General features: G+C 36.3%; 1 protein-coding gene across 1 annotated transcript in view; it reads left to right on the plus strand.

The window, feature by feature from the left end:
- The window catches only part of LOC108577347 (KN motif and ankyrin repeat domain-containing protein 3), a 48,799-nt gene that overhangs the window by 3,243 nt on the left and 31,785 nt on the right, over window positions 1-13,771 (plus strand). The window contains exons 2-3 of the mRNA XM_017940490.1: window positions 1,842-2,041; window positions 3,639-3,867. Coding sequence (XP_017795979.1) covers window positions 1,842-2,041; window positions 3,639-3,867 — 429 coding nt within the window. The remainder of the gene's footprint in view (window positions 1-1,841; window positions 2,042-3,638; window positions 3,868-13,771) is intronic.

Consider the following 13,771-nt stretch of genomic DNA (forward strand, 5'->3'; position numbering starts at 1 on the left):
AGAAAAAATTGAGGTCCTCTGCAAACCTGCAAAGTTTAAACAAAAAAATTGAGGTCCTCTGCAAACCTGCAAAGTTAAAAAAAAAAAATTGAGGTCCTCTACAAACCTGCAAAGTTAAAAAAAAAAATTGAGGTCCTCTGCAAACCTGCAAAGTTTAAAAAAAAAAATCGAGGTCCTCTACAAGCCTGCAAAGTTTAAAAAAAAAAATCGAGGTCCTCTGCAAACCTGCAAAGTTTAAAGAAAAATTTTTGAAGTCCCCTACAAACCTGCAAAGTTTCAAAAAAAAAGAAATCGAAAATTTCGGATTACCCGAAATTCCCCTGGTCAGTTGACAAACGGATGAGATAAAACGATCGATGCAGAGTCGTTTCGATCTCGCGTAACGTCGAGCTCATTAAGTCATTGCCACGTAGGTCGCGATAGTATGAACGGTATGACAAGTAAATGGGTTCCCCACGCTATCCCGGCTAACGAACTTTGCCAGATTATTATTACCGTGCCTCTGGATGGTCGCCAATGGTTACAACATATTTCGGTTTACGGGTGCGCGTCGGTCGTTACCCTCGAACACAATCAGCCACTCGGGATGAAGCACAATCGATCCTCTACCCTCCTCCAAAGATAGATCCTTTCTATATGCTTGCTCGATCGAAGAAAGACGACCAGAGAGCAAGGCATCGCTTCTTTTCGAGTGCCTCGGGGTTGTGTTTCGTCTAAATCGAACCCCCTCGTGTTTGCTCTGTGCATCCTTCTTGAAAGATCGATCGATAAGGAGTATGTGTATATGAGTGAGTGTGTGTGTGTGTAGAGTACAGAGTATACGCTGTACGCTGTTTGTAATTGGGGTGCAGGTTTAATTAGAATCGTTCGGTGGAGGAGAGAGAGAGAGATGATTAAGATTTGATGCTCTGTTTCTTGGACGAACTTTTTAATAACTCTTTCTTTCTGATTGTATCTTGGATTACTTGATATTTTCGAATTTATCATTATCATCGGAGTTGTTGTTTTCTTCAGTTTATTCAGTTGGAATCGGATTTTACAATGCTACCGTTCGCCTTACTACCAGGCTTCTTTGTAATTTATTGGCTTCCTTTTCAGCGGTCTGTTTCTTTCTGCTTTTCTTAGATTTTTTAGTGGTTTATTGTATCTGATTGTTTCTTTCTTTTTTAGCATTTTTTATGGTCTTCTTTACGATGAATCGGGGGTCTGGTGTTTTTAATATGTAGAGCTGTTTCAGAAACAGTGTTTATGCTTGAACTGTCTGGCGCGACAGTGAACGTGTTAATAAGTAAATGTTGTTCAAATTATGTCGTGTTTGATGTCATTTTCATCAGAAAAATCTCATCAATATGTTAAGAAAAATTTCGGGATAAAAAAACGCAAAATTAAAAAAGTTGGTATTTAAATCGCTCGGTTGCCTCGACTCACGTTTCGTCCTTATCTTTTATTCGCTGTCCTTGTCTACGTTCGGCAAACTACAAGGGCGGGCGCGAGGCTCGAAAACGTAGACCCTGACTCTACAAGTGTCAGGTTTAGCTTCCTTGCGGACTGACACTTGTGGAGCATTTACTGTACACCGCTCTCACACGTCGTCTTTCGGTAGCTTTTCTCTAGCTACCGCTGCGCTAAACCGCCCCACATAAATGTTAACACTTTTTTAAAACACCCTGTATTATGTACTACAACTAAAAAGAATAAAACAGCAATTCTTCGAATGTTACAAAAAATCACACAACATACAAAGTTAACTTTGTACGATTTTTATCATTGGTTTATTTCGAAAATCTGGAATTTGCGTGAAGTTAATTTCTCCTCATTTTCTCGAATTCCCGGTACACCAGTGGGGACGCAGGCCTACGTTTCCGGTTCCACAGGCACGAAATGCCTTTGCTGCCCTTACGGCTACCACATCGACCTGGACTTCGTGCGATACTGCGAGGCGGTTGCAGCAGGAAGTGCCGGCGACAGGTCTAGCATCGAGAGACGCAAGAAAAGGGAACGTCGGAGGCAATGTCAATCGATGGAAGTTCTACTTGGCCTGGTAAAGTTCATCCCTTCGTTTCATAATTAAACCCTCTGGGTTAAACTTAAATCTTCAAGCGTTTCAAGTTCGAACGTTAATAAAGAATATCCTCTTTATACCTCTTTTTTGTATTTCCTTCAATTGAAATCAATAACTAAAATTTGTCGTTCTTTTCTACCTTAACACTAGGTTTGCGGACATTTCTTATTTACCTATCTCTATTGACGCGTGAACGAAACCGCACATTTTCTTTAGAAAACAGTTTATTTTATTTAAAAATAACATATTATACACTATTAACTTATAAATGAACGATAACATAAACAATATATTCATATAAAATTTATAATAAGCACAAGGGATAGGAGGGAAATGTAAACTAGGTTCCTACATAAGTATAAAACGATTTCTGTAATTTTCCTCGTGAAATTCGAAATGCGTTAAAATAACGCGTCCCGTGAACCTAGTGTTAAATATACAGCGTGTTTCATAAATGCGTGTCAATACTTCAGGTGTTATATCTACACACTGAAATAGGTAAAAAATGTGTCCGATATTCCTTAGTTCTCGAGTTATGGACGATTTAAAAAAATGTTCCAAGTGCCCCACCTCTTGCCCCAACACACGTTACTGCACGCCTTAGTACGTCGTGACCTTATCTAATGTTGATAAATAAAGTCCATCGATATGAAGCAGATGAAACTTTCTACGTCGAAAATATACGACATTTACAGGGCTTTTCAAGATCGCTGTAAAGTCAAAAAAATACCAGAACAATATGGCGCCCTCTGTACCCTACAACTTTGTATACATACTGTATAACTCGAAAACTAAGGTATATGTTTCGCTCTAACACGGTTCGAGAATTAGGGAAATAATATGGAACGATATGGAACACAATAAGAGCTTTTGAAAGCAAAAAATGTTTCATTTGAAATTAGGGAAATCCCCGAATAACACGGAACGTAATAAAAGCTTTTAAGAGGAAAAGGTATCTCACTTGAAATTTTTCATTCGAGAGATTTTCGTTAGAATTTTAAATTCATTTTGTTCGTGGAGGATTAAGTACACACATTTTAAAACTTTGTGTTTTAGATTAAAAATTTTCGTGTGAGTATTATTCAACCTTCTTTAAAGAAACGGTAATTATGTTCTCCATTTTTGTGAATTTTTATTTAATACACACTAATACGTTCCACTTTTGGTGAAAATTCCTTTAATAAAGATATTTCTCTTAATTATAAAAATATAATAGTATTTTTTTTTCGTGCTAATTCTTTGTTTCGTATAACACGGATTCGCATAACGCGCCATTTTTTAGGAACCTAACAACCGTGTTATACGGGGATTACCTGTATATAGGACACACGCCCATGTGACATTTTTTACTGATTTCATTGTGTAGATTTACCACATGAAGTATTCACATGCATTTACGAAACACCCTGTATACCTCGTCTAACTTTCGTATGATTATCGAATTGCGAAAATTCAACGATACTCACGGTAGAAAATAAATAGAGAAGAGAGAGAGACAAAGATAATAAACAGAATGGAAGATCGACAGCTGTCGACGAAGGTTGCCTCGTAAATTCCTTGGTATTTTTAATCGTAGGTGAGTCCAGCCCTGGTCGGAATAGAGGCCGAACTGCCTAAAATACTACAAGAACCTGCGACGACGAATGGCGTGACTACTTTGCCGAGGTCGAGCTACGACAAGCAAGGGTACACGCAACAATCAACGGCCCTCGACCTCAGCGACGTCGTGGGCGACTTCGAGGCGACCCTGAAACGATCCTCCAGGTCGACCACATCCTCTGATAAACAGGAACGAACGGAGAACGGTCAGACATGTTCATCCTTTTATTTCTCCTTAACCCTTTCGCTGTGTGACCTTCGACTGTATCCACGAACCTTTGGAATTTATTGTCCTTCGTTGCGACTTTCGACGATGTTCCTTCGGAGCTGAGTGAAATATTATTTCGAACAATAAATAGTCTGTTTATTTATTCATTTATTTAGTCTAATAGTTTATTTCAGTCTATTTTATTTTGCTATAGAAATTTATTGCGGTAACTTTTTGAGGTTAGGTTTTGTATTTGAAAAATATTGAAAATCGTCGGACTTTATTTTGAAATATTTTCAGTTTATTCGTAATTGAGCGAGTAGCCTAAGCGATGAAAATTTGGAGCAATGTAGATGCTCACTTTGTTACAGGCGAATAGTCGTGCTTGAACCAGAAATAAATTTACTTTGTAAAATGTTATCATTTCTTGTGCTATAATATCACTTTCTTGCTCAACTTATTTTATTTGCCAAAATTTCGCTTGCTATTTAAAATAGCATCTTATCTGAACCATGTACCATCTATTATTTAACCCTAGAGCAGTCTTCGGGTCTTTCTTGACCCACCGCCTTTTCATATTTTTAGTCATTTTTGCTGTTATCAAGTTTACGTTCCTTAACATTATTTTAAACGTTTATCGTCTAGGTTCATATGTCGCGTTGGAAAGAAAAATTGTTTCACATAAGGTCTTAGGTCCTTTTTCACCCAAAAGTCTTAAGTGTACAGTCAAAACGAAGAACGCAATAGGGTTAAACTAGTATTCAAACATTTTTTCTCTAAATTTTACCTAGCTCTGTATTCTTCTCAATTCTAGACAATTAAAAACAAAGCAAAACACAGCGAAAGGGTTAGTTCTTCGTCCCAGTGAACTTAATTCATAGTAACGTTCCTCGATACGTTCGTTGCAAGTAATTGATTCACGAATTCGAAGCGATTCTTCAACACGTATTTATAGAATCACTTCCTATTTCATAATAAACCATTTATTGTGCAATAAAGAGGAAGGAAAAAGGGGGGAACCGTAGGATGCGATCGATCGTAATCAAGATTAAATTCGATTTGGTGAAAGAGCGACAGACAGAGAAAGAAAGAAGGAGATCTGATAATTTCACGCACATTTGATTTCCTCGCGCTGAATCCGCTCGGCCGTCTTTAGATTCTCTATGGCCCAATGACCTGCTATACAATAATGCCGTAAAGAGAAATGCTTCCTTCACTTTTGAGCCACTATTTCACTGATGAAACGCTCCCGCTCTACACACACATCGGTTAAATAAACGCGTGGCCCTCGTAATGAGCTTCTTCCCCTCTGTTCCTCGGTAATTCGCCCGGAGGTTTCCCGACGTGAAATTAATACGCTCTTAACGAGAGAGAAGCAAGAGAAGGAAAAAGAGAGAACGGACACGAAGTAGAAGTGAATCTTGGATAGGAAGAAAATGAGTTTTAGGAATCGGCGAATTCGAAACGATAACGCAACAAATAGTGTTAATTACAGTTACGGAGGAATGCACTCGAGGAATATGGAAAATTTCTCTTCTCTTTCTTTGCATATTCTACATGTATTTATGCAAATGTAACTACTAGGCGCGATAATTTCCGGGTTTTCGGTGGTTTCCAACCGCGTAACCAGCGACTGTCTATTTTATTGTTCGTTTAAAAAAACGAGGGAGAAGGTTGAAAGGAGGAACGAACCGAGGAATGAAATTCACTGCCCTATCAATTAAGATCAGCTTCACCGGGTGCGAGCGGCACCGATCGAAAATCGAATAATTGCCTCCGCCAATTGGATTCCCCTCTCGGTGAACGGTTCACCTGCTAATGCCTAGACGATTTGGACTACTTTTTCTTTATACAAGGTGACCCGAGACGAAAAAACGCTGTATCATACCTTTGGAATTCTTCACGGCGCGGTTTTTCTGCCTTTGGAAGAGAACGCTGTGGTTAAGTTGTGGTAATGGATTTAATTTAGGTGGGGATAAAAAATGTAATTTTGGGAATTAACCAGATTTGTACTCGTTGAAAAATGTCTTTTTGGAAAGAATATTAGAATTTGATTTTTATTGGGAAATGAGGCTGTGAGTAATTTCATAATAGATTTAATTTAGGTAGGGGTAAAAAATGTCATTCTGACTGCTAGAAAAATGTTTTTTTTTTTTTTTAAATTAGAATTTGATTTTTTATTAGGAAATGGGGCTGACTAAGAGATGAAAAATGTAATTCTGGCTGCTAGAAAAATTTGTATTCGTTGAAAAATGTTTTTTTTAAAAAGAAAGTCAGAATTTGATTTTTTATTTGGAAATGAGGCTGACTAAATTTTTATGGATTTAATTTCGGTAGAGATGAAAAATGTAATTCTGGCTGCTAGAAAAATTTGTATTCGTTGAAAAATGTTTTTTTTAAAAAGAAAGTCAGAATTTGATTTTTTATTTGGAAATGAGGCTGACTAAATTTTTATGGATTTAATTTCGGTAGAGATGAAAAATGTAATTCTGGCTGCTAGAAAAATTTGTATTCGTTGAAAAATGTTTTTTTTAAAAAGAAAGTCAGAATTTGATTTTTTATTTGGAAATGAGGCTGACACAAATTTTTATGGATTTAATTTCGGTAGAGATGAAAAATGTAATTCTGGCTGCTAGAAAAATTTGTATTCGTTGAAAAATGTTTTTTTTAAAAAGAAAGTCAGAATTTGATTTTTTATTTGGAAATGAGGCTGACACAAATTTTTATGGATTTAATTTCGGTAGAGATGAAAAATGTAATTCTGGCTGCTAGAAAAATTTGTATTCGTTGAAAAATGTTTTTTTTAAAAAGAAAGTCAGAATTTGATTTTTTATTTGGAAATGAGGCTGACACAAATTTTTATGGATTTAATTTCGGTAGAGATGAAAAATGTAATTCTGGCTGCTAGAAAAATTTGTATTCGTTGAAAAATGTTTTTTTTAAAAAGAAAGTCAGAATTTGATTTTTTATTTGGAAATGAGGCTGACACAAATTTTTATGGATTTAATTTCGGTAGAGATGAAAAATGTAATTCTGGCTGCTAGAAAAATTTGTATTCGTTGAAAAATGTTTTTTTTAACAAGAAAGTCAGAATTTGATTTTTTATTTGGAAATGAGGCTGACTAAATTTTTATGGATTTAATTTCGGTAGAGATGAAAAATGTAATTCTGGCTGCTAGAAAAATTTGTATTCGTTGAAAAATGTCTAATAAAAGTCAGAATTTGATTTTTTATTTGGAAATGAGGCTGACTAAATTTTTATGGATTTAATTTCGGTAGAGATGAAAAATGTAATTCTGGCTGCTAGAAAAATTTGTATTCCTTGAAAAATGTCTTTAATAAAAGTTAGAATTTGATTTTTTATTTGGAAATGAGGCTGACTAAATTTTTATGGATTTAATTTCGGTAGAGATGAAAAATGTAATTCTGGCTGCTAGAAAAATTTGTATTCCTTGAAAAATGTCTAATAAAAGTCAGAATTTGATTTTTTATTGGGAAATGAGGCTGACTTAATTTTTATGGATTTAATTTAGGTAGGAATAAATAATACAATTCTGAGTACTAAAAAAATTTATATTCATTGAAAAATGTCCGAAGAAAAATCAGAATTTGATTTTGTATTAGAAAATAAGGCTGTGGTTAACTTTTTGATAGATTTAATTCAGTCAGAGATAAAAAACATTTATATTAATCGAAAAAATTAGAATTTCAGTTTTTGTTGGAAATCGAATATATTCGGTGACTCAAATAGTGTTTCAAAGTTTCCCGTATGGCTTATAAAAAAGCTACTTTTATAAAATACATCATTCATATAAAAAAGATAATTCTCGTTACTTTCTATCTTTGCGAATAACTAACCCATTACATTAACCTTACCAAATCCAAGACATCAATCTCAAATTTTAATAAGGTTTAATCCAATTTCAATGAAAAAAGAAATAAACCCAATTCCTTTATTTACAACCATTAACTACACCTACTTTCTAACCTAAAAACAGATTATCAACGGTCTACCCGAGTTATTTCAGTTAAAAACTTTCTGCAAATTTTTTTACTCTTCCCCCAGCATTCCAGCTTTAATTAGGTATCTCCTTTAACAAACGACCAATTTCACAAAGTACGTCTGAAAAAGAAAGTGTCCTTTCATTCGAGAACACCTGGTAGATCGAAGCTTATTAAACTCCTCAAGAGATACCGCATCGAGAGTAACTTTTCTCGTCGTCAGTTCGTCGTCCTCGTGAACGTCTTCTACTTCGCACGGATTTCACTCTCGTCGAAACAAAGCCCCGTCGCCACAGCGGTTTTTGCCGATGGCTCCCCGGTTTAACCAAGTGAGAGAGAGAGAGAGAGAGAGAGAGAGAGAGAGAGAGAGAGAGAGAGAGAGAGAGAGAGAAAGAGAGAGAGAGAGAGAGAGAGAGTTCGGTTGACGAAAAGCGACAATCCTGTTGTTTCTCACGAGACCGCGAACTCTATCCTGAGACGTGACACGCCGTTGTCGCTCGCAGTCTGCAGGAAGATTCTCACGTTTCGCAACCGAGCGCTCGCTCTTGCTCCCGTTTCCTGTCTTATCGGCCCGCGCGGACAATGGAAGCCTCTGGATACGTCCTCCGAGGGAAAACGAGCATGTTTCCTCTCTTTGATTCCGCTCGCTGATAAATTCGACTCTCTTCGAGCGCAAAGTACAAAGTCCTTTGGCGTTCGCAATCGGGTAAATAAAACTCGATGGAAAAACTGAGTAGTCTCTCGCTGGTTCTATTAGGGACACTGGGTTTCTTTTGCGGAGAGGTGTGGAAAAGGTATTTGGAAGAAGAGTGGAAGGAATTTTCTGGAGAGAGATCGATTGAGAGTTTTTTCACGAGTATCGTTCATTTTTCTCGTTTGAGTTTTTTTGGTTGTTAAGTTGATGTGAATTCTTTTGTTGCGTGTAATTAACCCTTCCGACCCGACGGCGTTTGCAGCAGTTCGCTTCCTACGGCCGACGTGAAATTTAATAGTCCGTTCACGACGGCCGGCTCAAATTGAGCTCTAAACGTATCGAATTGTTTATAAAGTATTTGAGTCTTTGACAATATTGTGTTAGCACAACTTAAATAAACGTAACACACGATTAACCAAAATGTATTATTTTATAAATGTAAGCGGCTGCTGAGGTACTCGGGTGTCCGTCTCGCTCGACGGCTATATTCCTCTCCGCGTCCTATCCTGCGTTGCTCCGAAAAACCGTTGGAGCCCCCTCGTTCGACTTTCCGGGGAAAGGGCTTAGTTTATAAGGGCTCTTCCTGGGTGACAAAGTCCAGGCCACCACTTCGCCGCCGAAATCTCGCATTTCTTACAATTGTAATTTTAATATACCATACTGAATAATTAAGAAAGGAAAGCCGGTACCGATGTCGGGTCGGAAGGGTTAATGGTATTAACATATGTGTGTTTCGTTAGAATCACAAATTTAGATTGTGGTGAGTAAGTGGATTGCGGATTTTTTGCGTTTATGGAAAATTTGAAGGCACAAAAACACGCAGAATGCATGTAATAAGAAACAATATTTAAGTACACCAAAAAAAGGTACTCGTTATAATGTTTAGTGAGTGAAACAATTGCCTATCTAGCTTCTGCTTTTCCATTATGTTCGTAAAAATATGAATTTGCATAAAAGTATCAAGACACCCATTATGTTTCTATAGAAAGTGTTGTACGACTCAAATTACGCTTCTTCGCTGGAATTAGTGTCGTGTAAGCTACTCAAAAGCCAAAATGATTAACTCCACTTCGAGTTTAATTTTTCATAAATAAGAGAAATTTAATAAATTCTGTTTGATGGAGTTAATCACTTCGGCCTCTAAATGGCTCACATATCGCTTAAAATATATGCTACCTTTCTTAAGTTTAGTCGTGCAACGCAAAAGTGCGATGTAATTCAGTTCATTGAAGTCGATGGAATTTCAATTTAGTTTATAAAATTCAAGGTTTTACGTCGAACTTAACGAGTTACTTTCAGTTTTACTGCAATTTAACGGATGCGATTAAACTTTTGCGCGGTAGTTTATGTACCTACTCGTTATACTACAAGATCCCAGACAGATTAATTTCCTTCAAGGATGTTAATAATCTTGTAATGACTATTTAAGTGTGCTTTAGATTCAGTAAGTGTCCTAGTACTTATGAAGAGAAGTGCGCATCTTCTATTCGTAGTGAATCTACTCGATGCAAACTCTCGAAAGCGAAGATCTCCTTAAGTGGCCTGCACGCGATCGTTAATATTAATCAATTTAAGTACTTTGAGGATAATATTGAGGCTCGATTTTCGAAATACTTGAAAAAGGGAAAAATTCGTCGACTAATTCTTTAATTTCAATATCAATTTTTTCTTCTACAGAGCGTAGCAAACAAATTAAGGAGGTTAATCGAAAATGCTTCCTTTATTTATAGGTTTCTTAATTTGATTGACTTTTCAAAAATGATAATTCTGTAATTAGTACAAAAATTCTGTAATTCTATAAATTGTAATTTTTTTCAAAAATTAGTATTCAATACATAACACGTTCATTCGCATACTTCACTCGTATATCGATCCCTTTTAAATACTTTTCTGTATTTTAATATCGACTAATTCTTCAATCTCAGTATCGATCCTTTAGTTAATTACAAAAAAAGGAAAATCGTCGGCATAAAATTTTCTCATCGTTCATTCTGAAAAAATTGTAAAACAAATATCAATCCTTCCTTCGATATCGACAAAAATCCGTAATATTATCGATCCTATTCCAGCTACTCATTTTGTTAGCGATCCATCGGTTGACCATCGATGCTCTAGTTTGCCGACATGACTCGGAAAAATTCGTCGACTAATTCTTTAATTTCAATATCAATTTTTTCTTCTACAGAGCGTAGCAAACAAATTAAGGAGGTTAATCGAAAATGCTTCCTTTATTTATAGGTTTCTTAATTTGATTGACTTTTCAAAAATGATAATTCTGTAATTAGTACAAAAATTCTGTAATTCTATAAATTGTAATTTTTTTCAAAAATTAGTATTCAATACATAACACGTTCATTCGCATACTTCACTCGTATATCGATCCCTTTTAAATACTTTTCTGTATTTTAATATCGACTAATTCTTCAATCTCAGTATCGATCCTTTAGTTAATTACAAAAAAAGGAAAATCGTCGGCATAAAATTTTCTCATCGTTCATTCTGAAAAAATTGTAAAACAAATATCAATCCTTCCTTCGATATCGACAAAAATCCGTAATATTATCGATCCTATTCCAGCTACTCATTTTGTTAGCGATCCATCGGTTGACCATCGATGCTCTAGTTTGCCGACATGACTCGTCGATGGGTCATTCAAAATGATAGCGAAAAAGATCGATTGATTAGTGTGATACACGCTGAAAAATTAATTATTAACCCCTTAACGTTCATGCTCGTGACTCACAAGTGCACAGGAAATCGTCCAATAAGTGCACTTTTTTCAAATTATCTTTTCACTTTCCATATTGCGTTATTCTTCCTGTCATAGCAAAAAAAAAGTAAGTTACAGCATTGTAAATCACAGGAAATTTATTTCTACACGCCTAGAAAATAATGAAGAGAAACTGAAAATTCAGCTTAAAAGAAAAGACAAATTCAAATTAAAAGAAAGACAAAATATGAGCATTAAAGGGTTAATAACTACAATACACACTTGGATCATAAAAATCCCTGACAATAATTACCGTTTCCCAAATTCCATTGCTGCCTTAACACTAGAACTACCGACCGGGTCAAACTGACCCATTAGCATCTTTCGAAAAAACGTGAATGTTCAATACTGGTAAGTATTATCGTTCGTAACTTTCCGAATTTATATTCCACATGTATGGTTCCATTTGTATCGGTATGAATCGAATTTTACTTACATAAAACTTCACTTTTGCAAAGTCGCCGGTGGGTGATTTTGACTCGGCTGGTAGTTCTAGTGTTAAACGTCTCAAGAACCTTCAGAAACCTGTAAAACTCGAGACAAAATATCAAGCTTCTCCGCGAAGAATTTTATTAACCCAATAACGCAGCTCTCCGTTCGCGTTGCAGCGTATAAACGCTGCATTGTCCGGCACCGTTAAGTAATCGCGAGAAACGGTTGTTCGATACAGTTTCCGCGGCGAATAAATTGCGAATCGTTCACGCGGTCGTTCATCGCGAATCTCTCCCTCTCTCTCCCTCTTTCTGGCGGTTGTGAATCGCGGTTCAAAGATAGTCCCGGTCGTTTCTTGGCTAGAGAACCTGCGCTCGAACGCCGGAACGCGTCAGCAAAGTCGCCGGTGCGTGGCTGGAACCACCTGCTTCCGGTGCTCGGCTCTACTCGCGGCGTCCGTTGCGCTGCCGCCGTCGTTTGAACGGCACCTGTGTTACACACACCCCGTGTCGTTCGACTGGCCACTCGAATTCACCCAACGATTTCTCGCCGACCCCAGGTCGACGCCAGGTTTTCGTGACAACGGTCGGATCTGCACGCCAGCGGATCGGAATGCACTAAACTCGTTCAACCATCCGTCTGTTCTCCTTCTTTTCTCTCTTCTGTGTCCTGTTTCCTTTCGCTCGCCGCGCCACGCACGCCAACTTTTCCACGTGGAAATGCTGCCTTGTTGGACGTCCATTTTTTCAGGGATTCTTTTGGATTGATCTGTTGCAGATGGATCTGGAATTTGTTTTCTTTTCTGGTGGTTTGTGGTCGTTTTATCGTTCGTTTTATGTCATCTTTGTGGTTATGTCGTGATTGATTTTTGGTGGTTGGAATATTTCGGTGTCTTTTTATTCCTTTGGAATTTCGTTTCGTGACTGAGATTGTTACTGTTAAGTTCTTTGTTGAAAGGAGGGAATACAGTTTTTCTAGCTTTGTGTCATTTTTATGATTAAATTTTGGTGATTAGAATATTTAGGTGTCTTTCTGTTTATTTCGTAGTTTGTTTCATGACTGAGATTGTTGCTGTTAATTTATTTCTCAGAAGGAGGGACTAAATCCTTTCTAGTTTTATGTCATTTTTATGATTAGAGTTGTCAGTTAATTTTTGGAAATTTAACTAGGTTTCTATTTATTTGGAATTTTGTTTTTATGAATAAAACTGTGACTCTTAATTTCTTTGTTAAAGGGAGGAACTAAATTTTTTCTAGTTTTGTGTCATTTTTATAACTGAAGTGGTCGTGATTCATTTTCAGTGGTTAGAATATTTAGCTATGTTTCTATTTATCTAGAGTTTTGTTTCTCTGACTCAGATTGTTACTGTTAATTTCTTTGTTAAAAGGAGGAAATAAATGTTTTCTAGTTTTATGTCATTTTTATGATTAATTTTTGATGATTAGAATATTTAGGTGTCTCTCTTTTTATTTGTAATTTTGTTTCATGACTAAGATTGCCACTGTTAGTTTCTCTGTTAAAAGAAAAAAATCAGTGATTTGATGTCACTTTTATGATTAAAGTTGTCATGGTTAATTTTTGGTAATTGAAATACTTGTCTGTCTTTCTATTTCTTTTAAATTTCATTGTTACCACTAAGACTGTTGAAACTGTAAGTTTCTTTGTTAAAAGGAAGGAATCAGTTTTTCCTAGTTGACGCTGTTCTCTGTACTTTTATAGCTCTTTCCTGTGATTGAGATTACTGTAACTGGTTTTTGTCAATTCTTCCTGTGACTAGTATTGAATTATTCGCCTTCGTATTTCCTTTTCCTTGCAGACAAAAAAGTGACACTTCTTACAATCTAAATTATTGTACCTGCGCTTCAATGATTCCTCCTGTAACTGCGATTAAATTATTTCTCATCACCTTTTATTTCCTTTAGCCGCAAAAATTTACGAGCAATTAAGAATCTTCGTATCTTCCCAAAATTATTGTAATTTATTGACCAAATTACTCCAGACTAA

The sequence above is a fragment of the Habropoda laboriosa genome, unplaced genomic scaffold (assembly GCF_001263275.1).
Source record: "Habropoda laboriosa isolate 0110345459 unplaced genomic scaffold, ASM126327v1 scaffold697, whole genome shotgun sequence".
In the NCBI taxonomy this organism is placed as follows: domain Eukaryota; kingdom Metazoa; phylum Arthropoda; class Insecta; order Hymenoptera; family Apidae; genus Habropoda; species Habropoda laboriosa.